This window comes from Salvelinus fontinalis, chromosome 40 (assembly GCF_029448725.1).
Source record: "Salvelinus fontinalis isolate EN_2023a chromosome 40, ASM2944872v1, whole genome shotgun sequence".
Classification (NCBI taxonomy): Eukaryota; Metazoa; Chordata; class Actinopteri; order Salmoniformes; family Salmonidae; genus Salvelinus; species Salvelinus fontinalis.
The window spans coordinates 29,666,820-29,693,942 of NC_074704.1; the positions used below are offsets into that span (position 1 = coordinate 29,666,820).

At 44.6% G+C, this 27,123-nt stretch overlaps 2 protein-coding genes across 4 annotated transcripts in view; one reads left to right on the plus strand and one right to left on the minus strand.

Annotated features, from left to right (window-relative positions):
- The window catches only part of LOC129839695 (zinc finger protein 345-like), a 24,678-nt gene extending 13,141 nt beyond the window's left edge, over positions 1-11,537 (plus strand). Inside the window, exons 5-9 of one of the 2 annotated variants that reach the window (XM_055907269.1) lie at positions 192-368; positions 3,807-4,040; positions 4,505-4,714; positions 4,799-5,014; positions 5,338-11,537. In XM_055907269.1, coding sequence (XP_055763244.1) covers positions 192-368; positions 3,807-4,040; positions 4,505-4,714; positions 4,799-5,014; positions 5,338-6,305 — 1,805 coding nt within the window. In that variant the 3' untranslated portion in view covers positions 6,306-11,537. The remainder of the gene's footprint in view (positions 1-191; positions 369-3,806; positions 4,041-4,504; positions 4,715-4,798; positions 5,015-5,337) is intronic. The other variant, XM_055907270.1, reaches the window with a different exon arrangement.
- Positions 11,538-14,563: 3,026 nt separating this feature from the next.
- On the minus strand, positions 14,564-26,507 carry LOC129839694 (zinc finger protein 345-like). 2 transcript variants are annotated; one of them, XM_055907267.1, is made up of 3 exons: positions 26,360-26,507; positions 25,428-25,618; positions 14,564-18,984 (listed from the first exon to the last, which is right to left on the minus strand). In XM_055907267.1, the coding sequence occupies exons 2-3, from the start codon at positions 25,600-25,602 to the stop codon at positions 16,529-16,531; spliced, it is 2,631 nt and encodes an 876-aa protein (XP_055763242.1). In that variant the 5' UTR covers positions 25,603-25,618; positions 26,360-26,507; the 3' UTR covers positions 14,564-16,528. The 2 variants fall into 2 exon arrangements, with proteins under 2 accessions (XP_055763242.1, XP_055763243.1); XM_055907268.1 differs by having other exon boundaries at positions 25,428-25,679.
- Between the last annotated feature and the right edge of the window lie 616 nt (positions 26,508-27,123).

Here is a 27,123-nt window from a genome sequence, read left to right on the forward strand (position 1 = left end):
TGTCCTTAAAGCAGTCACCTCAGACAGACCGTACCGCTGCTCTGTTTAACCTCTGTAATGTTGTCCTTAAAGCAGTCACCTCAGACAGACCTGCTCTGTTTAACCTCTGTAATGTTGTCCTTAATTAAAGCAGTCACCTCAGACAGACCGTACCGCTGCTCTGTTTAACCTCTGTAATGTTGTCCTTAAAGCAGTCACCTCAGACAGACCGTACCACTGTTCTGAATGTGGAAAGACGTTCACCTCGCCGACCAGCCTGAGGATCCACGTGAAGATCCACAGCGAAGACAAACCACACCGGTGTTCCGTCTGCGGGAAGCGTTTCCTGTGGCTATGTGTTCTGAAGAGACACCAGGTGGTACACAAAGGTGAGAGAAACACCTCTCTGCTGGAAGACTGTCCTGTGTGGCTCGTTGGTAGAACATGACCTTTGCAAGCCCAGGATTGTGTTCAGAATGACAGAACGGTGCATCGTTGAATTCAACGGAAACAGTACTGTACGACCGGTTGTGATTATAGAGGCTCAGAGGACAGTTACCATAGGGTGTGACTATAGAGGCTCAGAGGACAGTTACCATAGGGTGTGACTATAGAGGCTCAGAGGACAGTTACCATAGGGTGTGACTATAGAGGCTCAGAGGACAGTTACCATAGGGTGTGACTATAGAGGCTCAGAGGACAGTTACCATAGGGTGTGACTATAGAGGCTCAGAGGACAGTTACCATAGGGTGTGACTATAGAGGCTCAGAGGACAGTTACCATAGGGTGTGACTATAGAGGACAGTTACCATAGGGCTTGATTATAGAGGTTCAGAGGACAGTTACCATAGGGTGTGATTATAGAGGCTCAGAGGACAGTTACCATAGGGTGTGACTTTAGAGGACAGTTACCATAGGGTGTGACTATAGAGGCTCAGAGGACAGTTACCATAGGGTGTGACTATAGAGGCTCAGAGGACAGTTACCATAGGGTGTGACTATAGAGGCTCAGAGGACAGTTACCATAGGGTGTGACTATAGAGGCTCAGAGGACAGTTACCATAGGGTGTGACTATAGAGGCTCAGAGGACAGTTACCATAGGGTGTGACTATAGAGGCTCAGAGGACAGTTACCATAGGGTGTGATTATAGAGGCTCAGAGGACAGTTACCATAGGGTGTGACTATAGAGGCTCAGAGGACAGTTACCATAGGGTGTGACTATAGAGGCTCAGAGGACAGTTACCATAGGGTGTGATTATAGAGGCTCAGAGGACAGTTACCATAGGGTGTGATTATAGAGGCTCAGAGGACAGTTACCATAGGGTGTGACTATAGAGGCTCAGAGGACAGTTACCATAGGGTGTGACTATAGAGGCTCAGAGGACAGTTACCATAGGGTGTGATTATAGAGGCTCAGAGGACAGTTACCATAGGGTGTGACTATAGAGGCTCAGAGGACAGTTACCATAGGGTGTGACTATAGAGGCTCAGAGGACAGTTACCATAGGGTGTGATTATAGAGGCTCAGAGGACAGTTACCATAGGGTGTGATTATAGAGGCTCAGAGGACAGTTACCATAGGGTGTGATTATAGAGGCTCAGAGGACAGTTACCATAGGGTGTGATTATAGAGGCTCAGAGGACAGTTACCATAGGGTGTGATTATAGAGGCTCAGAGGACAGTTACCATAGGGTGTGATTATAGAGGCTGAGGACAGTTACCATAGGGTGTGATTATAGAGGCTCAGAGGACAGTTACCATAGGGTGTGATTATAGAGGCTCAGAGGACAGTTACCATAGGGTGTGATTATAGAGGCTCAGAGGACAGTTACCATAGGGTGTGACTATAGAGGACAGTTACCATAGGGCTTGATTATAGAGGTTCAGAGGACAGTTACCATGGGGTGTGATTATAGTGGCTCAGAGGACAGTTATCATAGGGTGTGACTATAGAGGCTCAGAGGACAGTTACCATAGGGTGTGACTATAGAGGACAGTTACCATAGGGCTTGATTAGAGGCTCAGAGGACAGTTATCATAGGGTGTGACTATAGAGGTTCAGAGGACAGTTACCATGGGGTGTGATTATAGAGGCTCAGAGGACAGTTACCATAGGGTGTGACTATAGAGGCTCAGAGGACAGTTACCATAGGGTGTGATTATAGAGGCTCAGAGGACAGTTACCATAGGGTGTGATTATAGAGGCTCAGAGGACAGTTACCATAGGGTGTGATTATAGAGGCTCAGAGGACAGTTACCATAGGGTGTGATTATAGAGGCTCAGAGGACAGTTACCATAGGGTGTGATTATAGAGGCTCAGAGGACAGTTACCATAGGGTGTGATTATAGAGGCTCAGAGGACAGTTACCATAGGGTGTGATTATAGAGGCTGAGGACAGTTACCATAGGGTGTGATTATAGAGGCTCAGAGGACAGTTACCATAGGGTGTGATTATAGAGGCTCAGAGGACAGTTACCATAGGGTGTGATTATAGAGGCTCAGAGGACAGTTACCATAGGGTGTGACTATAGAGGACAGTTACCATAGGGCTTGATTATAGAGGTTCAGAGGACAGTTACCATGGGGTGTGATTATAGAGGCTCAGAGGACAGTTACCATAGGGTGTGACTATAGAGGCTCAGAGGACAGTTACCATAGGGTGTGATTATAGAGGCTCAGAGGACAGTTACCATAGGGTGTGATTATAGAGGCTCAGAGGACAGTTACCATAGGGTGTGATTATAGAGGCTCAGAGGACAGTTACCATAGGGTGTGATTATAGAGGCTCAGAGGACAGTTACCATAGGGTGTGATTATAGAGGCTCAGAGGACAGTTACCATAGGGTGTGATTATAGAGGCTCAGAGGACAGTTACCATAGGGTGTGATTATAGAGGCTGAGGACAGTTACCATAGGGTGTGATTATAGAGGCTCAGAGGACAGTTACCATAGGGTGTGATTATAGAGGCTCAGAGGACAGTTACCATAGGGTGTGATTATAGAGGCTCAGAGGACAGTTACCATAGGGTGTGATTATAGAGGCTCAGAGGACAGTTACCATAGGGTGTGATTATAGAGGCTCAGAGGACAGTTACCATAGGGTGTGACTATAGAGGACAGTTACCATAGGGCTTGATTATAGAGGTTCAGAGGACAGTTACCATGGGGTGTGATTATAGTGGCTCAGAGGACAGTTATCATAGGGTGTGACTATAGAGGCTCAGAGGACAGTTACCATAGGGTGTGACTATAGAGGACAGTTACCATAGGGCTTGATTAGAGGCTCAGAGGACAGTTATCATAGGGTGTGACTATAGAGGTTCAGAGGACAGTTACCATGGGGTGTGATTATAGAGGCTCAGAGGACAGTTACCATAGGGTGTGACTATAGAGGCTCAGAGGACAGTTACCATAGGGTGTGACTATAGAGGCTCAGAGGACAGTTACCATAAGGTGTGATTATAGAGGCTCAGAGGACAGTTAACATAGGGTGTGACTATAGAGGCTCAGAGGACAGTTACCATAGGGTGTGACTATAGAGGCTCAGAGGACAGTTACCATAGGGTGTGACTATAGAGGCTCAGAGGACAGTTAACATAGTGTGTGATTATAGAGGACAGTTACCATAGGATGTGATTATAGAGGCTCAGAGGACAGTTAACATAGTGTGTGATTATAGAGACTCAGAGGACAGTTACCATAGGGTGTGATTATAGAGACTCAGAGGACAGTTACCATAGGGTGTAAGTCTACTGTATGTGTCCTTGCTGTTCTCGCTTCTGTCTCTATGTGTTTTAAACCCTGTGATGTCGTCATTGAAGCAGGAGAGAGCGCCAACTCTGACAGCCCAGGGGATCCCGAACAAGGGCAGAAGCCATACCCGAACCCTGAAAGACTGTACCTCTGCTCAGATTGTGGCAAGAGGTTCACCACAGCACCTTTACTGAAGTCTCACATGAAGAAGCACAGTGGAGAGACACACCACCAGTGCTCCGTCTGCGGGAAGTGTTTCCTGCTGTCCCAGGACCTCGAGAGACACCAGGAGATCCACAAAGGTGCGTTGGTGTCTCTCTCACGAGTTGCACACTGTAGCAAACGTTTTGCAATGGAAAACTTTAACAAAAATTCTATTGGACATATTCAGGTAGGTCCCTCTCCATTTTGTTCTGTTTGCTTCCAGTTTTGTTCCTAGTGAATACACCCCTGAAGTCTCTGCTCACACACCTGGGTCATATTCATTAGGAACCAAACAGAAACAAATGGGCCAAAGTGGGAGGAAGTATCCAATAATAGTACACTTGTTTTCCGTTTGCAAAACATTTTCCAACAGTAATTTTGCAGTAATGAACAGGACCCTGCGATCTCTGCTGGACGACAGGTGACTTGAAGAAACATCAAAATATCCACACCAGTGCCTCTTTCCGTAAATTAGCTGGGTATTTATATGTGTATTAGTCTGTAATAAACGGTCATTTATTGACAGTGCAGCATTTTAACCCCTGTAATCTTGTCATTGAAGGGGGCAACAACGCTGAGGCAGACAGCCCAGGGGAACGAGATCCGGAGAGACCGTTCCCCTGCTCTGTGTGTGGGAAGAGGTTCACCGCAGCCTTCAGACTTAAGGCACACATGAAGATCCACAGCGGAGAGAAACCCCACCAGTGCTCCGTCTGTGGCAAGGCCTTCCTTCGACCCTACGACCTTAAAAGACACCTGGTGACCCATAAAGGTGAGAGGAACACCAGGTTGGAGTTGTGCTTTCCTCATCATTCTCCTCCTGCGTTAAACCCTTCTAATGGTGTCATTGAAACAGGAGAGGGCACCAGCTCTGACCCTGACAGCCCAGGGGACCCTGACCAGGAGCTGAAGCCGTATTTCTGCTCCCAGTGCGGTAAGAGGTTCACTGCAGCCAGCAGCCTGAAGACGCACACAATGACGCACAGCGGAAAGAAACCCCACCAGTGCTCCGTCTGCGGGAAGTGTTTCCTGCGATACCAGGACCTGAAGAGACACCAGGTGATCCACAAAGGTAAGAGAGACCCTGAGTCGTGTTCACTAGGAAACTGAAGTAAACAGAAACAGGGATGGACTACCAGATCGTTTCCAATAACAAACGCTTTGTTTCTGCAACGGTGCCATTTCTCCTCTCCGCGCCAATTCATTTCTCCTGTCGGCGCCAATTAATTTCTCCTGTCGGCGCCAATTAATTTCTCCTGTCGGCGCCAATTCATTTCTCCTCTCGGCGCCAATTCATTTCTCCTGTCGGCGCCAATTCATTTCTCCTCTCTGCGCCAATTCATTTCTCCTTTCCGTCTTTGTGTTTTAACGCTTGTAATGTTGTCATTAAAACAGGAGAGGGCGCCAGCACAGAGAAACCCCACCAGTGCTCTGTCTGCGAGGAGAGTTTCTTGAAGCTCGACGACTTGAACATTCATGTGACGATCCACACAGGAGAGAAGACCAAGCACATCTGCCAACCATGTGGGAAGACCTTCACTCTGCTGCAGGACCTAAAGACTCACCAGCGCACCCATACAGGAGAGAAACCGTACCACTGCTCCAAGTGCCCAGAGAGCTTTGGCAACCTGTTGGAGTACAGGGAGCACAAGCAGACACACAACAACAAGAAACCGTACCTCTGTGACCAATGCGGCCAGACGTTCACCCACTTCTACACCCTGAAGACCCACCGGTCGATCCACACAGGGGAGAACCTCCTCCACTGCTCCTACTGCGGGAGGGGCTTTACTCAGAAAACGTCCTTGGCGACCCACATACTGATCCACACCCAGGAAAAACCTCACCGGTGTTCTGTGTGTAGCCAACGTTTTGCCCGAAGCGAAAGCCTGAAGAAACACAAGAGGATACACATGGAAGAGGTCCGCCACCACATGTGCGAGTGCGGGAAGACTTTCCCGGACATGAAAAGGCTGGAGGTGCACGCGAGAATGCACTACAAGAGCTTGGAAAAGAAGTACTGCTGCTCGTACTGCGGGAGAATGTTCCTACGAGATGGGGATCTAAAGAGTCACCAGAGAACACACACCGGAGAGAAACCCTTCGTCTGCGCCATATGCGGGAAAAGTTTCGCCCAGTCGGGGAACTTGAGAGTGCATCAGATCAAGCACACTAAAGAAAGACCGTACACTTGTACTGTCTGTGATAAGGGGTTCACCACCTCTGGGAGTCTGAAGGTGCACATGAGGAGGTTTCATACAGGGGAGAAGCCGTACGTCTGTAGCCTGTGTGGGAAAGGGTTCATTGTACCCAAAGCACTAAAGACACACCAACAGAAACATATGAAAGAGACGACCGTCTAGTTTGACGGGAGAAAAGACTGTCTGTCTGTGATTCCTCACTCCTCTCAACTGTAATAGAGGAGAAGTTCCAAGGTCCCTCTCTGACTTTATTCTCCATTGCATTTTGAGGAGGAGGCTAAGAGAAAGAATGTGAGGAATCGGGGAATGATGAATTGAGAAACAGTCGAGGCCTGCTGGTGGTTTTACCTGCTGCTCCCATTGAGGACATGTTTTTTTCAAAATAAAAGTCCCCAACATGCATCCATGTAATTGTACTCTAAATGTGCCAGTAGACATCACTCACCATGACAGAATAGCTAGTGGTTAGTTTAGTGATACTCTACAGAAACTAAGGTTGTATCACTAACCGCTATCACTAAACTAACCACTAGCTATTCAGTCTGTAAGATACAACCTCAATAAAGTTTCTGTAGAGAATCTTAATGTCAGATATGAATTGACAGGATGATATGATTATGTATGGCAGGATATGACACAATATGCATTATGACAATAATAAATCCAAACCTGACATGATGTCTCCACTCACCATGGCTGGCACCTATTGACATGATGTCTCCACTCACCATGGCTGGCACCTATTGACATGATGTCTCCACTCACCATGGCTGGCACCTATTGACATGTCTCCACTCACCATGGCTGGTGGCTATTGACATGTCTCCACTCACCATGGCTGGTGGCTATTGACATGATGTCTCCACTCACCATGGCTGGCACCTATTGACATGATGTCTCCACTCACCATGGCTGGCACCTATTGACATGTCTCCACTCACCATGGCTGGTGGCTATTGACATGTCTCCACTCACCATGGCTGGTGGCTATTGACATGTCTCCACTCACCATGGCTGGCACCTATTGACATGATGTCTCCACTCACCATGGCTGGTACCTATTGACATGTCTCCACTCACCATGGCTGGCACCTATTGACATGTCTCCACTCACCATGGCTGGTACCTATTGACATGTCTCCACTCACCATGGCTGGCACCTATTGACATGTCTCCACTCACCATGGCTGGCACCTATTGACATGATGTCTCCACTCACCATGGCTGGCACCTATTGACATGATGTCTCCACTCACCATGGCTGGCACCTATTGACATGTCTCCACTCACCATGGCTGGCACCTATTGACATGATGTCTCCACTCACCATGGCTGGCACCTATTGACATGATGTCTCCACTCACCATGGCTGGCACCTATTGACATGTCTCCACTCACCATGGCTGGCGGCTATTGACATGATGTCTCCACTCACCATGGCTGGCACCTATTGACATGTCTCCACTCACCATGGCTGGCACCTATTGACATGATGTCTCCACTCACCATGGCTGGCACCTATTGACATGTCTCCACTCACCATGGCTGGCACCTATTGACATGATGTCTCCACTCACCATGGCTGGCGGCTATTGACATGATGTCTCCACTCACCATGGCTGGCACCTATTGACATGTCTCCACTCACCATGGCTGGTACCTATTGACATGTCTCCACTCACCATGGCTGGCACCTATTGACATGATGTCTCCACTCACCATGGCTGGCACCTATTGACATGTCTCCACTCACCATGGCTGGCACCTATTGACATGTCTCCACTCACCATGGCTGGTGGCTATTGACATGATGTCTCCACTAGAGGTCGACCGATTATGATTTTTCAATACCGATACCGATTATTGGAGGACAAAAAAAGCCGATACCTATTAATCGGACGATTTTACGTAATTATTATTTATTTTTTTATATATATATCATACACACACACACATTTTTGTAATAATGACAATTGCAACAATACTGAATGAACAATGAGCACTTTTATTTTAACTTAATATAATACATAAATACACACGCACACAGCTCTGAAGTGACAATGATACTGAAGAGTCTGCTTAGGAGACAAATACTCTCAACTGTTTGAATAAAAATAGAGTTTAAGTTACCTGTGATGAATGTTGAAAACAAAAACTTTAATTTCTATATGCAGGAAATCATATTTTAATAATGGGCATGGTAAGAATTGACAACCAAAGTGCGAGTCATAATTCCCATGACACCTAGCAAAATCTGAAAAGCGGTTCCTTCATTTATTCCATAGGATATTTTTAGATTAACTTAAAATAAGGTCTGTGTTTCGTGTAGGCTTACATCACCGTGCCAATTTTATAACTGTGTAGATATCCATAGGACAAGGTAACTCTGATCAATATTGGCTAAATATAAGCGAAGATAAAAAAAATTGTAGAGTGGATTTATGAAAATATGTTGACAAACGTTACCTTATCCTAGTGAGATTTACACGGGTATCAAAACGTCGAGGCGGTTTAAGCCTGCACGAAACACAGACCTTATTTGAAGTAGATCAAGACATTCTCTATGGAAGACATGAACAGTAAAATATTGAAGGAACCCCTTTCAAATTCAGCCGCAAGTTATTACAGGAATTATAACGCGTCGACTATTTCTCTCTAAACCATATACCTTTGACTAATCCGGAAACTATCACCTCAAAAACAAAACGTTTATTCCGTTCCGTATTTTATCTAACGGGTGGCATCCATGAGTCTAAATATTCCTGTTACATTGCACAACCTTCAATGTTGTCGTAATTACGTAAAGTTCTGGCAAATTAGTTTGCAAAGAGCCAGGCGGCCCAAACTGTTGCATATACCCTGACTCTGCGTGCAATGAACGCAAGAGAAATGACACAATTTCACCTGGTTAATATTGCCTGCTAACCTGGATTTATTTTAGTTAAATATGCAGGTTTAAAAATATATACTTGTGTATTGATTTTAAGAAAGGCATTGATGTTTATGGTTAAGTACACATTGGAGCAATGACAGTCATTGATTGATTGTTTTTTATAAGATAAGTTTAATGCTAGCTAGCAACTTACCTTAGCTTACTGCATTCGCTAACAGGCAGACTCCTCGTGGAATGCAATGCAAGATTGGATCCTCCGAGCTGACAAGGTTAAAAATCTGTCGTTCTGCCAGGCCGTCATTGAAAATAAGAATGTGTTCTTAACTGACTTGCCTAGTTAAATAAAGATTAAATAAAGGTGTAAAAAATAAATAATAATAATAATATATATATTTTTTTTTAAATCGGCGCCCAAAAATACCGATTTCCGATTGTTATGAAAACTTGAAATCGGCCATTCCGATTAATCGGTCGACCTCTAGTCTCCACTCACCATGGCTGGCACCTATTGACATGTCTGCCCCCTTGACTTTTTCCACATTACAGCCTTATTCTAAAATGGATTAAAACATTTTTAAAAATCAATTTACACACAATACTCCATAATGACAAAGCAAAACCAGATTTTTTATTTGTCCATTTTTTTTTGTAAATGTATTAAATAAAACTATCACATTTACATAAGTATTCAGACCCTTTACTCAGTACTTTGTTGAACCACCGTTGGCAGCGATTACAGTCTCGAGTATGACGGTACAAGCTTGGCACACCTGTATTTGGTGAGTTTCTCCCATTCTTCTCTGCAGTTCCTCTCAAGCTCTGTCAAGTTGGATGGGGAGCGTCGCTGCACAGCTATTTTCAGGTCTCCAGAGATGTTTGATCGGGTTCAAGACCGGGCTCTAGGCCACTCATGGACAATCAAAGACTTGACCCGAAGGCACTCCTGTGTTGTCTTGGTTGTTTGCTTAGAGTCGTTGTCCTGTTGGAAGGTGAACCTTCACCCCAGTCTGAGGTCCTGAGCACTCTGGAGCAGGTTTTCATCAAGGATATCTCTGTACTTTGCTTCGTTCATCTTTCCCTCAATCCTGACTAGTCTCACTGTTGCTGAAAAACATCCCCACACCATGATTCTGCCACCACCATGCTCCCCCGTAGGGATCGTGCCAGCTTTCCTCCAGACGTGACGCTTGGCATTCAGCGAATCTTGTTTCTCATGGTCAGAGTCCTTTAAGTGCCTTTTGGCAAACTCCAAGCGGGCTGTCATGTGCCTTTTACTGAGGAATGGCTTTCGTCTGGACACTCTACCATAAAGGCCTGATTGGTAGACTGCTGCAGAGATGGTTGTCCTTCTAGAAGGTTCTCCCATCCCTACAGAGGAACTCTGTCAAAGTGACCATTGGGTTCTTGGTCACCTGCCTGACCAAGGCCCTTCTCCCCTGATTGCTCAGTTTGGCCAGGCGGCCAGCTCTAGGAAGAGTCTTGGTGGTTCTAAACTTCTTCCATTTAAGAATGATGGAGGCCACTGTGTTCTTGGGGTTCTTCACTGCTGCAGAAATGTTTTGCTACCCTTCCCCAGATCTGTGCCTCGACAATAGTGTTTCGGTGCTCTACGGACTATTCCCACGACCTCATGGCTAGGTTTTTGCTCTGACATGCACTGTCAACTGTAGGACCTTATATAGACAGGTGTGTGCCTTTCCAAATCATGTCCAATCAATTGAATTTACCACAGGTGGACTCCAAGTTGTAGAAATATTAAGGATGATCAATGGAAACAGGATGTACCTGAGCTCAATTTCATGTCCCAAAGCAAAGGGTCTGAATACTTATGTAAATAAGGTATTTCTGTTATTTTTTTATAAATGTGCTTAAATGTTTAAAAAAAAAAAAAAATATTTGGCTTTGTCAGTACGGGGTATTGAGATTGAGAAGAAACAATCTAATCCATTTTAGAATAATTCACGGTAGCTATCATCAACTATGTAGCTAGCTAGCGAAGTTGGCTAGCTAGCTACCTTGCCATTGCTAACATTAGCTACCTTTCTGGCTGACAAGGTGAATATTTTTTATTACACAATCTAAAAACGAGTAATATACCCAGTGTATAATATTTTTTGTACCTGTTCTGGAGACATTGTTGCAAAAAATGTAATCGAATCATCTTCAATCTTGTCCATAACTGTTATCGCATCGGCATCGGCAGCCTCAAACTTCCCGACTCTGTTGGGTTGTCACTAGTTGCCACAAAGTCTCAGCAGGGACTACCAATGAGAGCTGGGGATTCTGGGAGATCGTGTTCTAATCAACAAAAAAAAAAAATACTTCTTTGCCAGAAGGGACTCCGAAATCACATGTACACACAGTTATGCAGTGCATAGAAGACTAAGGGACAGCAACAGAAGTTACTAGATGATTCCATATGTGTTATTTCATAGTTTTGATGTCTTCACTATTATTCTACAATGTAGAACATAGTAAAAAATAAAGAAAAAACCCTTGAATGTGGTGTGTCCAAACTTGTGACTGGTACTGTATGTGAGAGAGAGTGTGTTTGGGTACTGTGGGATTCTTTAATCGGTTTCTCTGGTTAGACAGGTCAGAGTTTGTTTGAAGTTGTTCAGCGGTATGGAGTTTTTTGGTAATACACTGTAGACTTGTGTTTCAAAGTAGAGAGACCCACAGTAGCTACTGTAATTGAGTACTGGCGGTGTCTGCTGTGGCAGGTGGGAAGGTACAAGTTACCTGAAAAATATCTAATCTCTCGATGTTCTAATCTCAAAGTGCACTAAATTCATGCATTTACAGTTGAAGTTGGAAGTTTACATACACCTAAGCCAAATACATTTAAACTCAGTTTTTCACAATTCCTGACATTTAATCCTAGTAAAAACTTCCCTGTCTTAGGTCAGTTGGGATCACCACTTTATTTTAAGAATGTGAAATTCCAGAATAATAGTAGAGAATGATTTATTTCAGCTTTTATTTCTTTCATCACATTCCCAGTGGGTCAGAAGTTTACATACACTTAATTAGTATTTGGTAGCATTGCCTTGAAATTGTTTAACTTGGGTCAAACGTTTCGGGTAGCCTTCCACCAGCGTCACAACATTCCTCCTGACAGAGCTGGCGTAACTGAGTCAGGTTTGTAGGCCTCCTTGCTCGCACATGCTTTTTCAGTTCTGCCCACACATTTTCAATAGGATTGAGGTTGGGGCTTTGTGATGGCCACTCCAAGACCTTGACTGTTGTCCTTAAGCCATTTTGTCACAACTTTGGAAGTATGCTTGGGGTCACTGTCCATTTGAAATACATCCACAAGTACACCTCCAATTGACTCAAATTATGTCAATTAGCCTATAAGAAGCTTCTAAAGCCATGACATTTTCTGGAATTTTCCAAGCTGTTTAAAGGCACAGTCAACTTAGTATATGTAAACTTCTGACCCACTGGAATTGTGATAGTGTTGCTGGAAAAATTACTTGTGTCATGCACAAAGTAGATGTCCTAACTGACTTGCCAAAACTATAGTTTGTGGAGTGGTTGAATAACGAGTTTTAATGACTCCAACCTAAGTGTATGTAACTTCCGACTTCAACTGTAGCTGTTAATGTTTATTTTTTGGGGGTGGGGGAGGATGCCCACAAATCCCCCTACTGGCTGTGGGCTAAGCCCACAATGTTTTAAAATCCTAGAAATACCCGTTGGTCAACAGCTTATTTTGGCATGCGAAAAGAGCAAAAATCAAACCTATCCTACTCCACTAAATCTATCTAGTCATACTTCAGGCCAACAGCCTGAAAGGACAGGACACCATCTTCTCAGCTCTACACGCTGTATCTCTTCTCGTACAACCAAATACTTCTATGCAGCTGCCACCACAACCTCTATTTTCTGCCACTAATTTTCCATCCCTTCAGTAAAGTTGATAACCATTGCTATGAACGCTAAAAAGACAATCTTACTGAAGCATACATCACTCCTCGGCCCATCCCGCTGTACTGGTGCAGATCTACTATTTACACCACTCCTCTCAGGATCCCTCCCCTTGACTCTACTTCCTTCACTGCCTTCACTGTCTCAGCATATGACAACTTCTGCACTATTCTAACCCTGGAAACCTCAACCTGCCTCTCTCTCACTGGACATTTCTGATCCCTGGCCCCATGGGCACTCCTACAATTAACACATACCACTAATTTCCCCAATGCTACACATTCCTTTGTCTCATGCCCGTCTGCACACTTCTCACACCTAGGAACCTCCCTCCTACACACTGCTGCCACATGCCTATAAGCTTGATACCTGTAACAACAATGTATTCGGCACGAAAGCTTGTACGGAATAACTGAAATATCCTAACATCACTTTGTCGGGCAAAGACTCAATATCAAAACGACAGACTATGACTCTTCTGTTTCACCACTTACGCCACCCTGTCTGCATCGCACCAAACGACGAAACATCACAAACACTGGGAATCTTCCCCTTCAGTTGGTCCACTTTCACATTTACCACTACCCCAGTAATCACTCCTTTCAATGGTGTTCTTTTCTAGAGAGCAAAAACAATTCACATTTCTTGCCCCCATTCGTTTAACGCGGAGCGTCTGCTCCCTCTGACCAGCAGAAACCCAAACAATTATCACAAGACCACTTCTGGTTACCCTCACTGATTTCATAGCACCCAACTCCTTTCACACCCACCCTGAAACCACAAATGGATCAGCCAAAAGGCAGGGGTCCACTTTCTCTAAATATGTCACTCCTACAGTCACAGATTCATCTTTATCCTGACCATCATTACACGCTTCGGGCTCCGAGAACTTTACCACACCTACCACCTCCTATAATTCACCCTCATTCACTTCCATTTCTCCTCCAGAGCTTGATCCGGCATACAGCTCACTCTGCTTACACTTTCTATCATTCTTCTTCGACAAACCATCTCCCTTTTTTCCGCCATTTTTAAACCGATTCAAGCTAACCCTCTTCCTCCCTCTCTCTCTTTGACCTCCTCTGCCTTTCTTTTTCCCTCCATTCCTCCTCCATATTTCAAGTATATACGTCTCCTTATGACAGGGATCATGAACTAGATTCAGCTGTGGGACGATTTTTTTTCTTGAGCTGATGGTCGTGGGGCAGGAACATAATTGCAAATTGACCGCAAGAAGCCCAAACAGATATGTTTGACAAACAATTTCAAGCCTTGTTTACATTTGTATACGATCACATGTTTCTCTCTACTATGCGTGGGAATACTTGGGAACAGATTTTTTAAAATTAAAATCACTTGGAGCTGATAAACATTTTGCTCAGAAAACTTGGGGGCCAAATAAAACCACCCGCGGGCCACCAGTTGGGGAACCCTGCCTTATGATAATATTGCACTTCTCCTAACATACATCTCGTTCTTGCCCGCTCAAGGGATGCCATTTTCCTGACCTTCCTGAAAGTGTACAAAAAGGCATTGTTGTGGGTGCCATGCCAACCAACATAATACAATGTCAATGAAGAAGAGGCATTACACAGACAGTTTCTGTTTGCATTTATAATTCAAGGATACTTGGCAATATTTTACACACAGGTTACATCCAGATTATGACATAACAATACACTCGTATTGTTTACTTCTGATGTCAATCCAAACCAGCCCTTTTCCTGAGTTTAAAAAAGAATGTCTGAATTCTGTCATAAACCCAGTGGGCAAAAACTGGTTGAATCAATGTTGTTTCCACGTCATTTCAACCAAAAACGTCAATGCGATGACGTTGAGTCAACGTGGAAAACTGATCGGATTTTTAAAAAGGGATTTTTTTTATTTTTTTCCCACTAAACTTTTGACCTAAATCCAATGACATGGTGAAATGTTTTGTTGAATTCACAACCAAATATGAATTAAAACTAGACGTTGAACTGACGTCTGTGCCCAGTGGGATGATTCTATGGACATATTTTGTATTCAATAGGATAGCCCACAGGGCATTACTCTATTGATGCTGTACTACTCGTTTAAACAGGAAGGCGGCGGGGCAGATTGTATTTGAGATAAGTTTATCAATGACCTTGTACAACGTGTAATAATGATCCAAATGTGCCTTTACACATCTCACTCATCAGTTTAAAAAGTAAAGCAGAGATGTTGTTTAACAACGTAAACTGTAGGCCTATCTGACCTCTGTTACTGTGAACTGTTGTTATGATACTGTAGTGTTTAAAGGGGCGATCTGCAGTTGTAACATACATTTTTAGACTTATAAATTAATGATACTGTATATCCCTATTGATTCTTAAACGTATCATTTATAATCCCTCATGAGATTATTTCAACTGTCACACTCCATTAGAACCCCAAAATATAAGCTTGTTTTCCTCCCATGTTTGGAAACATTGTAAATGTAAACAAACCCTGTATAGCCCAAAACATGATTAAAATGATCATTATGATATCATGAATGGTCAGTCCATAGCAGATCATTATGATATCATGAATGGTCAGTCCATAGCAGATCATTATGACATCATGAATGGTCATGCCATAGCAGATCATTATGATATCATGAATGGTCAGTCCATAGCTCTGTCTATGAATGTGAAAGTGGTTACACTTCTCCAGGCCCATCCCTAAGCTTTATACCAAAGGGTGCCTCGCTTTGTTATTGGTTCAACTTGGGATTGGTCCTTTAATGTGTTAGATAGTGTTGTTTGTGCTATGCATCCAGAATAAATCACTTTGGATAAAAGCTTCTGCTAAATGGAAGAAAATAAATGGAAGAAAGATGTAACGTTTTACCATGACTAGACAGAAGCTGGGATTCAATCCGACTTTTAAAGGCAATGTTCCCACTATCGCGTACATCTTATTCACGGTAAATGTTGCATATGTTCGTACAGTCGGAAATTGCCTTTAAAAGCTGCATTGTCGACAACCCACGGTCAAATGAACTCCGAGCATGAATCTGTGTCCTGGAACGCAGTTTCTATACATATATATATCACATGCTTTAGTGAATAAGAGATGTTCTATAACGAGAGCAACGGTGAGGCTTTTCCACTGTATTGTCTAATGAGCAGCACCATTGAGGACTTTCACCATTTTGAAGTAGTCAAAATGGTGGGACTTCCTGTGGGTTAAGGAAGGAAGGTATAATTCCATCCAGGTCAGCAGAAGGAGTTAACCAATGAATTATAGTCCTGAGCTAACATTCCATAACTGCAAGTAGCAGTAAATCACCAACCTTGGCTTTGTACCTGTTCAGACTGTACACACTGCAGCACATTAGGTGGCATCCTGTTCAGATTATACACACTCCACCAAAATAGGTGGTGGTATGTACCTTTTCAGTTTATTTGCTACCTTCCAATACACTCATAGAAGTAGAAGATATGGACTATTTTAAAATGGAGATCGCCCTCAATGGTGCTGCCCAATCCCATATTGACACAGAAGACAGCATTGCAAGGATAGGAGGTATAACTCTCCTTTCCTAGTTAGCTTATGTAGCCTCTTCCTTCACTTCTCTCTCCTCGACCTCAACTTCTCTCTCTTTTCCATCTTCCTCCTCCTCTTTGACAATCACATTGAGAGTAAAGGTAGGATTCTCTCCAATATGTATTCTTTGATGTTTCTTAAAATTTCCTGAGTAATTGAAGCTCTTCCCACATTGAGTGCAGTGGTAAGGCTTCTCTCCATTGTGTATTTTTTTATGTTCCTTAAGGCTGCCTAAATTATCAAAGCTCTTCCCACAAAAATAGCAGTGGTTAGGCTTCTCTCCTGTGTGGATTCTCTGGTGTTTCTGTAGGGTATCTGCCACACGAAAATTCTTCCCACATTGGGTGCAGTGGTAAGGCTTCTCTCCACTGTGTACTATCTCATGTCTCTTAAGGTTTGCTTTCTCACTGAAGCTCTTCACACATTGGGTGCAGTGGTAAGGCTTCTCTCCCGTGTGTACTTTTTGATGATTATTTAGATTACCTAAGGAACTGAAACTCTTCCCACATTGAGGACAGGGGTAACTCCCACGACCAGGTAGTCTTGGTGTACCTTGGTCAACTACACCACCAGTTTTCTCCTCTTCCTCAACTTCTCTCTTTTCCTTCTCATGTACCCACTCATGTCTCTTAAGGTTTGCTTTCTCACTGAAACTCTTCCCACATGCAGAGCAGTGGAAAGGTTTCTCTCCCGTGTGTACTCTTTGATGATTCTTTAGATTACTAGAGGAACTAAAATTCTTTCCACATTGAGGACAGGGGTAACGACCACAATCAGGTAGTCTTGATGTATCTGGGTCATCATCCTCCTCTTTGACAATCACATTGAGATTACAGTCACCATCCTCCTCTTTGACAATCACATTGGGAGTACAGTCACCATCCTCCTTTTTGACAATCACATTGAGATTACAGTCACCATCCTCCTCTTTGACAATCACATTGAGAGTACAGTCACCATCTTTCTCTTTGACAATCACATTGGGAGTACAGGTAGGTTTCACTCCAATGTGTCTTTGCTGATGTTTCTTAAAGGTTCCTGAATGATAGAAGCTCTTCCCACAAAGAGAGCAGTGGTAAGGCTTCTCTCCACTATGTATTCTTTGATGTTCTTTAAGGCTTCCTGAATGATTAAAGCTCTTCCCACAAAGAGAGCAGTGGTGAGGCTTCTCTCCTGTGTGGATTCTCTGGTGTTTCTGTAGAGTATCTTCCACACGGAAATTCTTCCCACATTCGAAGCAGTTGTAAGGCTTCTCTCCACTATGTACCCTCTCATGTCTCTTAAGGTGTGCTTTCTCCCGGAAACGCTTCCCACATGCTGAGCAGTGGAAAGGTTTCTCTCCAGTGTGTACTCTTTGATGATTCTTTAGATTACTTGAGGAACTAAAATTCTTCCCACATTGAGGGCAGGGGTAACGACAACGACCAGGTAGTCTTGATGTACCTGAGTCAACTACACTATTACTTTCCTCAACTTCTCTCTTTACCTTATCATTGATTTCCCTCTCACCCTCCTCCTCTTTGATAATCACATTGACAGTACAGGTAGGCTTCTCTTCTATGTGTATTCGCTGATGACTCTTTAGGTTTCCGGGTTGATTGAAACTCTTCCCACAAAGAGAGCAGTGGTAAGGCTTCTCCCTACTGTGTGATCTCTGGTGATTCTTTAGATCTCCTGCAAAACGGAATTTCTTTCCACACTCAGTGCAGTGGTAAGGTTTCTCCCCTGTATGTATTCTCTGGTGTTCCTTAAGGCTTCCTGAATGATTAAAGCTCTTCCCACATGTGGTGCAGTGGTAAGGCTTCTCTTCACTATGTACTCGCTCGTGTCTATTAAGATTTACTTTCTCACTGAAACCCCTCCCACATGTGGAGCAGTGGAAAGGTTTCTCTCCAGTGTGTACTCTTTGATGATTCTTTAGGCTTACTTCTCTTGTAAAACTCTTCCCACACGCAGAGCAGTGGAAAGGTTTCTCTCCTGTGTGAGTTCTCTTATGAGTCTTTAGAATTCCTGCCCGACTGAAACACTTCCCACATTGGGTGCAGTGGTGAGGCTTCTCCCCTGTATGTATTCTTTGATGTTCTGTAAGGTTTCCTGAACGATTAAAGCTCTTCCCACACTGGGAGCAGTGGTAAGGCTTCTCCCCTGTATGTATTCTCTGGTGACTTTTTAGACTTCCAAGCTGAGTGAATCCCTCCCCACACTGAGCGCAGTGATAAGGCTTTTTTTTACTGTGTGATCTCTGATGACTCTTTAGGTCTCCTGTCCGACTGAAACTCTTCCCACATTGGGAGCAGAGGTATGTCTTCTTTATTTTGGGAGTCTGTTTGAGTGATTTGAGGTGAGTTGGACAAATAAAACTGTCGCTACAGCAGGGTTGGTGCTTCTGTCTGCATTGTTTATGATTTCCTGATGCTGTGGGACTGGGCTTGCTGTCTGAGCCTGGGTTGGAGCTCTTTCCTGTAAGAATATGAACACATATTGGGTAAGAAACAGAAAGAGGAACAAAGGCTTTTAGGCTTAGAAATGCAGGATTTAACCTTAAATAACAGCTGAAAAAACTAGTCACGGTAGCAACAACATATCCTACCACTTCCTCAAAATAGTCCAAAATTATCTCAGATCAATCAAGAAATCTGTAATTAGTGCAGAGCCATGATGTAGTGATAAAACTCCCCTACACCAATCACATTTAAGACTCCCCACCAGAGACCAGGGTTCCATACCCTTCACCAACAACATTTATTAGGTCCTAAAATCACTAGCCAGCCAAGTTCCATCTCTGTGTTTGTCAATGAAGCAGGTACATTGAGTAGGCAGGCCACGTTAGCTCCATCAGCTTATCAGCTCACTGGCGACATGTGTTTCCGTACCAATTTGTTTCTTACAACTTTCTCACTATCCATTACCAGAGTGTGTAAGTCAGTGTTTCATAGCAAATCATGTTACAAAACAGGTCGCGGCGGGACACAAGATGTTCGCGAATGGGAATTTTGGAATATTGACAAGGGGCAGTTGAGATGCAAGTGCGCATCGTCTCAATTCCCCATTTGCCCAAAATAGGCTGTAGTCAATACCATAGTCTGTCATGTTTGACAAATTAATATTAAGGTCTAAAGGCTTGATTCTGTCATACCAGAGGCACTGTTCATTCAGATAGGAGAGAAAGGCCAGTGTTGAGCACCGCAACATCACCGACCTTGCAATCTGAGCGGAGGCAGTCAACATTTTTAAACTATTTAACCATAAATTATAAATGCAATTTGGAACATTTGCGCTTATAGCCTACTGCCGTGTGCGCATTGCTGAGCTTATAGCCCACCCGGTTTCTTCATGCATCGAGCCGACAGAAACAAACATCTCTCTGGTAAGAAGAAGGGCGGGAGTGTATGCCTTATGATTAACGAGTCATGGTGTGATCATAACAACATACAAGAACTCAAGTCCTTTTGTTCACCTGACCTATAATTCCTTACGATCAAATGCCGACCGCATTATCTACCAAGAGAATTCTCTTCGATTATAATCACAGCCGTGTATATCCCCCCCAAGCAGACACCTTGACGGCCCTGAAAGAACTTCATTGGACTCTATGTAAACTGGAAACCATATATCCTGAGGCTGCATTTATTGTAGCTGGGGATTTTAACAAGGCTAATCCGAAAACAAGGCTCTCTAAATTTTATCAGCATATTGAATGCGCGACCCGGGCTGGCAACACTCTGGATCATTGCTACTCTAATTTCTGTGACACTTACAAAGCCCTCCCTCTGCAAATCTGAAGACGACTCCATTTTGTTGCTCCCAGCCTGTAGACAAAAACTAAAACAGGAAACGCCCGTGCTCAGGTCTGTTCAATGCTGGTCCGACCAATCTGATTCCACGCTTCAAGATTGCTTCGTTCATGCGGACTGGGATATGTTCCGGATAGCATCGGACAATTCGGTGAGCAAGTTTATTAGCAAGGGCATCGGTGATATGGTACCCACGGTGACTATTAAATACTTCCCTAACCAGAAACCGTGGATTCGTGCAAAACTGAAAGTGCGAACCACTGCTTTTAATCATGGCAAAGCGACCGGAAACATGACTGAATACAAACAGTGTAGCTATTCCCTCCGCAAGGCAATCAAACAAGCTAAGCGTCAGTATATAGACAAAGTAGAGTCGCAATTCAACGGCTCAGACACGAGAGGTATGTGGCAGGGTCTACAGCCAATCACGGATTACAAAAAGAAAAGCAGCCCCGTTCCCGGACACCAATGTCTTGCTCCCAGACAAACTAAACAACTTCTTTGCTCGCTTTGAGGACAATACAGGGCCACAGACACGGCCCACTACCAAAACCTGCAGGCTCTCCTTCACCGCAGCCAACGTGAGTAAAACATTTAAACGTGTTAAAGGCCCAGACGGCATCCCTAGCCGTGTCCTCAGAGCATGGGCAAACCAGCTGACTGTTGTGTTTACGGACATATTCAATCAATCCCTATCCCAGTCTGCTGTGTCCACATGCTTCAAGAGGGCCACCATTGTTCCTGTTCCCATGAAATCTAAGGTAACTGAACTAGATGACTATAGCACCCACTTCTGTCATCATGAAGTGCTTTGAGAGACTAGTCTAGTATCATATCACCTCCACCCTACCTGACACTCTAGATTCACTCCAATTTGCTTACCGCCCCAATAGGTCCACAGACAACGCAATCGCAACCACACTGCCCTATCCCATCTGGACAAGAGGAATACCTATGTAAGAATGCTGTTCATCGATTACAGTGCAGCATTCAACACCATAGTACACTGGGTCTCGACCCCGCCCTGTGCAACTGGGTCCTGGACTTTGACAGGCCGCCCCTAGGTGGTGAGGGTAGGAAACAACATCTCCACCCCACTGATCCTCAACACTGGGGCCCCACAAGGGTGAGTTCTAGGAACTCTCCTGTAGGGGGAGGTGCTGTATCACCGCCTGGTACGGCAACTGCTCCGCCCACAACCGTAAGGCTCTCCAGAGGGTAGTGAGGTCTGCACAACGCATCACTGGGGCAAACTACCTGCCCTCCAGGACACCTACACCACCCGATGTCACAGGAAGGAAAAAAAGATCCTCAAGGACAACAACCACCCGGACACTGCCTGTTCACCCCACTATCATCCAGAAGGCGAGGTCAGTACAGGTGCATCAACGCTAGGACCGAGAGACTGAAAAACAGGATCTATCTCAAGGCCATCAGACTTAAACAACCATCACTAACATTGAGTGGCTTCTGCCAACATACAGACTCAATCTCTAGCCACTTTTATAATTAACATTTGGATGTAATAAATGTATCACTAGTCACTTAAACTGTCACTTTATATAATGTTTACATATCCTACATTACTTATCTCATATGTATGTACTGTACTCTATACCATCTACTGCATCTTGCCTATGCCGTTCGGCCATCGCTCATCCATATATTTATATGTACATATTCTTAATAATTCCTTTACACTTGTGTGTATAAGGTAGCTGTTGTGAAATTGTTAGATTACTTGTTAGATATTACTGCACGGTCGGAACTAGAAGCACAAGCATTTCGCTACACTGGCATTAACATCTGCTAACAATGTGTATGTGACCAATAAAATTTCATTTGATTTACTGCCGTGTGAACATTGCTGAGCTTATAGCCTATTGCCGTGTGGACATTGCTGAGATTATAATGAGAGACGAATTAATACTTTACAAAAGAAATGGTAACTAAACATTCTGATCAGCCTCATTGTTATTAAAGGGTGTTTTGATGTACAGTGGTTGTATTCATTTGGGACCTATCACCCCACAACTGTCCCAGAGTCTGGTTTGGAATATTTACTTCTCGCACAGAACAACAAGCTGACCAATAGAATAGGTCAACTTGTGTACTATGGGGTGATAGTACATTGACATAGTAAAAGCAGCAGCCTGTTCGTTACTCATCTTGTTTGCTGACCAATAGCAGAGGTCAATGTTTGTACTATGGGGTGATAGTACATTGACATAGTAAAAGCAGCAGCCTGTTCGTTACTCATCTTGTTTGCTGACCAATAGCAGAGGTCAATGTTTGTACTATGGGGCGATAGTACATTGCCGTAATAAAAGCAGCAGCCTGTTCGTTACTCATCTTGTCGACCAAAAAGTGGACATTTGTTCTAACATCTTCAATATGCTTCTTGGAATCCGATAAGACCGTTGCATCCCCCGATGTGTCGGTCTTCACTAGCAGCCTACCCCGATGTGTCTGTCTTCACTAGCAGCCTACCCCGATGTGTCTGTCTTCACTAGCAGCATCCCCCGATGTGTCGGTCTTCACTAGCAGCCTACCCCGATGTGTCTGTCTTCACTAGCAGCCTACCCCGATGTGTCTGTCTTCACTAGCAGCATCCCCCGATGTGTCGGTCTTCACTAGCAGCCTACCCCGATGTGTCGGTCTTCACTAGCAGCCTACCCCGATGTGTCTGTCTTCACTAGCAGCCTACCCCGATGTGTCTGTCTTCACTAGCAGCATCCCCCGATGTGTCGGTCTTCACTAGCAGCCTACCCCGATGTGTCTGTCTTCACTAGCAGCCTACCCCGATGTGTCTGTCTTCACTAGCAGCATCCCCCGATGTGTCTGTCTTCACTAGCAGCATCCCCCGATGTGTCTGTCTTCACTAGCAGCATCCCCCGATGTGTCTGTCTTCACTAGCAGCATCCCCCGATGTGTCTGTCTTCACTAGCAGCATCCCCCGATGTGTCTGTCTTCACTAGCAGCATCCCCCGATGTGTCTGTCTTCACTAGCAGCATCCCCCGATGTGTCTGTCTTCACTAGCAGCATCCCCCGATGTGTCTGTCTTCACTAGCAGCATCCCCCGATGTGTCTGTCTTCACTAGCAGCATCCCCCGATGTGTCTGTCTTCACTAGCAGCATCCCCCGATGTGTCTGTCTTCACTAGCAGCATCCCCCGATGTGTCTGTCTTCACTAGCAGCATCCCCCGATGTGTCTGTCTTCACTAGCAGCATCCCCCGATGTGTCTGTCTTCACTAGCAGCATCCCCCGATGTGTCTGTCTTCACTAGCAGCATCCCCCGATGTGTCTGTCTTCACTAGCAGCATCCCCCAATGTGTCTGTCTTCACTAGCAGCATCCCCCAATGTGTCTGTCTTCACTAGCAGCATCCCCCGATGTGTCTGTCTTCACTAGCAGCATCCCCCGATGTGTCTGTCTTCACTAGCAGCATCCCCCGATGTGTCTGTCTTCACTAGCAGCATCCCCCGATGTGTCTGTCTTCACTAGCAGCATCCCCCGATGTGTCTGTCTTCACTAGCAGCATCCCCCGATGTGTCTGTCTTCACTAGCAGCATCCCCCGATGTGTCTGTCTTCACTAGCAGCATCCCCCGATGTGTCGGTCTTCACTAATAGCCTACCCCGATGTGTCGGTCTTCGCTAGCAGCATCCCCCGATGTGTCGGCCTTCACTAGTAGCCTACCTCGGAGCTGCTACGACTGTGAGATGGACCCGATCACGTGACGGGAATTGGCTAATAAGAATTGAGATATCTGAGAGAGCCATGTGAGTGAGAGATGCTTCAGAGCAAGGCGGTTGGCAGCTAGGAGAAGGGAATGGCTACCCAGACTATGCAAATAGTCTGCGTAGCCATTTGATTAGCTGTTCAGGAGTCTTATGGCTTGGAAGTAGGAGCTATTTAGGAGCCTCTTGAACCTAGACTTGGTACTCTGGTACTGCTTCCCGTGCGGTAGCAGAGAGAACAGTCTATGACTAGGGTGGCTGGAGTCTTTGACGATTTTTAGGGCCTTCCTCTGACACCGCCTGGTATAGAGGTCCTGGATGGCAGGAAACTTGGCCCTGGTGATGTACTGGGCCGTACGCACTACTCTCTGTAGTGCCTTGCGGCCGAGCAGTTACCATACCAGGCAGTGATGCAACCCGTCGGGATGCTCTCGATGGTGTAGCTGTAAAAATCTGAGGACCCATACCAAGTCTTTGTGTCTCCTGTGGGGGAATAGGTTTTGTCATGCCCTCTTCACGACTGTCTTGGTGAGCTTGGACCATGTTAGTTTGTTGGTGATGTGTACGCTAAAGGAACTTGAAGCTCTCAACCTGCTCCACTACAGCCCCGTCGATGAGAATGGGGGCATGCTCGGTCCGCCTTTTTCTGTAGTCCACAATCATCTCCTTTGTCTTGATCACATTGAGGGAGAGGTTGTTGTCCTTGCACCATACGGTCAGGTCTCTGACCTACCTATAGGCTGTCTCATCGTTGTCAGTGATCAGGTTGTTGTGTTAGTGGGGCACGATTGGAATCAAAAAAACAACCCTCGTGTACGTCGTGACGACCTGAGTTACACAAATCTCACAACTGTTTTGGAATATACTTTATGACCAAAATTATCCTACTTACACTTTAGTCAATATTGAAAGTGGAATAAATGTTTGACTAATATCGATGCCACATAAGCCATTTTCAACCAGAGAAGTTGGTTTTTGCATTCAGTTGCTCTTTAATTTGTTGGGATGTGAGCCAGAGGGCTGGTACATTAACAGAGCATTGCAAGAAAGGCTTTACTAGGGGCTTGTTGCTTTGAATCACACAGTGATAACGCAAATGAAATATATAAAATATGATCATGTTTGGTGATAAAGCAATTCGTCCTCCCTCTCAAACACAGCCTGAACTCAAGTCAAAGAGGATGTAAGTCTGAACATTTTACATAGTCCTTTAGTAGATGCGCTTAACCAGAGCGACTTGTAGTTAGTGCATCCATCTTAAGTAGGTGAGACCACCACATTTCTCAATCCTAGTAATAAGTACATGTTTCCTCAATAAAGTAGCTCTCAGCAAAGTCTGTGCTAGTGGGAAAAGACCGTCAGAACTCACCAGAGTCACCGTTTTCTTCCTCCTTGATTTCTCTCTCCTCCTCCTCCTCCTCTTTCACAATCACATTGAGTTCCAGTGTTTGACTGCAGTCTTCCAGCTTCACTGTCATCACCTCTGGACCCTGTTGTGAGCTTGTCTGGGCCGGAACACCACAGCCAGACCCCGGCTCTGACATGGTAGGCTGGGTAGATCTAAAAGCGGAGACCCAAATAGTTCAGGATGGTTTTCATAAATGGATCTTTCGTGGGATTGCTACAGAAAAGACAACACAAATATGTAACGTTTGCTAAACGAGCTAACCACACATCACGTCCAACAGGGATTAGCATACATCGGTAGCCATTAGCAACGGTTGGTCCAGTTAATTTAGCTAGCTAGTTAATTCCTCGCTAGTCATTTTGCTCACAATGAGACGATAGCTGGCTACCAAACGCAAGTCACACTTCAACCGTTACCCTGAACTGAAGTTAGCTACCTAGCTTAAGAAACGGGTTGGAGTGGTGTAGGTAGCTAACTATCTAGCGTGCTAATGGATAGCTTGGGAAACATCATCAAGGCCCGGCACTGGCAACCACTGCAGATTCATGGAATTATTTTAGTATAAACCGGTAGCCAGGTAGTTCAGCAGCGGTTGGTCCAGCTAATTTAGCTAGCTAGCTAATTCCTCGCTAGTCATTTTGCTCACAATGAGATGATAGCTGGCTACCAAACGCAAGTCACACTTCAACCGTTACCCTGAACTGTAGTTAGCTAACTAACATTAGCTATACTAACGGATTGGAGGTTGTAACTAACTAACTAACTATCTAGCTGACTAATGGCTACCTTGCTAGGAAAACAACAACAAAGACAGGCCGCGGCAACCACTGCAAATTTATGGAATGCGTTAGTTTACATACCCAACTACAAGGTCACATTTAAAATGTAAATACCTGAACAGTTAACTTTTCTGTAATAGTTTGGCTGTAAATGCAAATTATGAGATCCTGTGAGAGCAAGCAGAATTGTTCAATGTATTATTCTTAATGGTATAAACACATCTGTATGACGGGATCTTCTTCTTCGATGTGGTTTAACGGCGGTTGGCATCCAATACACGTTGCATTACCGCCACCATCTAGACTGGAGTATAACTCCCTTATAGTTCGCTTTTTTTTTTTAAGTTAATAAATGAACAAATACCCTACCATCTAACCTTACACTAATTAAAAACCCACCACCCTACTCCACTAAATCTATGTAATCGTACCTCAGGCCAACACCCTGTAACTCTTCTGATGTCAAATCTCATACAACCAAATACTTCTCTGCAGCTGCCACCACAACTTCAATATTCTGAAACTTATCTTCCATCCCTGCAGTACAGTTGATAAACACTGATATAAATTCCAATCTTACTGAAGCATACATCACTCCTCGGCCTATCCCTCTGTACTGGTGCAGATCTACTACTTACACCACTCCTCTCAGGATCCCTCCCCCTTGACCCATCTTCCTCTACTTCCTTCACTGCCTCAGTATATGACAACTTCTGCACTATTCTAACCCTGGTAACCCCAACCTGCCTCTCTCTAACTGGACATTTCTGATCCCCAGACCCATGTGCACCCCTACAATTAACACATACCGCAGGTAGCCTAGTGGTTAGAGCGTTGGGCCAGTAACCGAAAGGTTGCTAGATTGTTCTGCCCCTGAA

What these genes read in the sequence shown, in the direction of transcription:
- LOC129839694 (XM_055907267.1), bottom strand. Translation starts at nt 25,602, where the DNA reads ATGTCAGAGCCGGGGTCTGGCTGTGGTGTTCCGGCCCAGACAAGCTCA. An exon ending in GGAAGAAAACGGTGACTCTG is followed by an intron (nt 18,985 to 25,427) that starts GTGAGTTCTGAC and finishes ATATTCTTACAG; the next exon opens with GAAAGAGCTCCAACCCAGGC.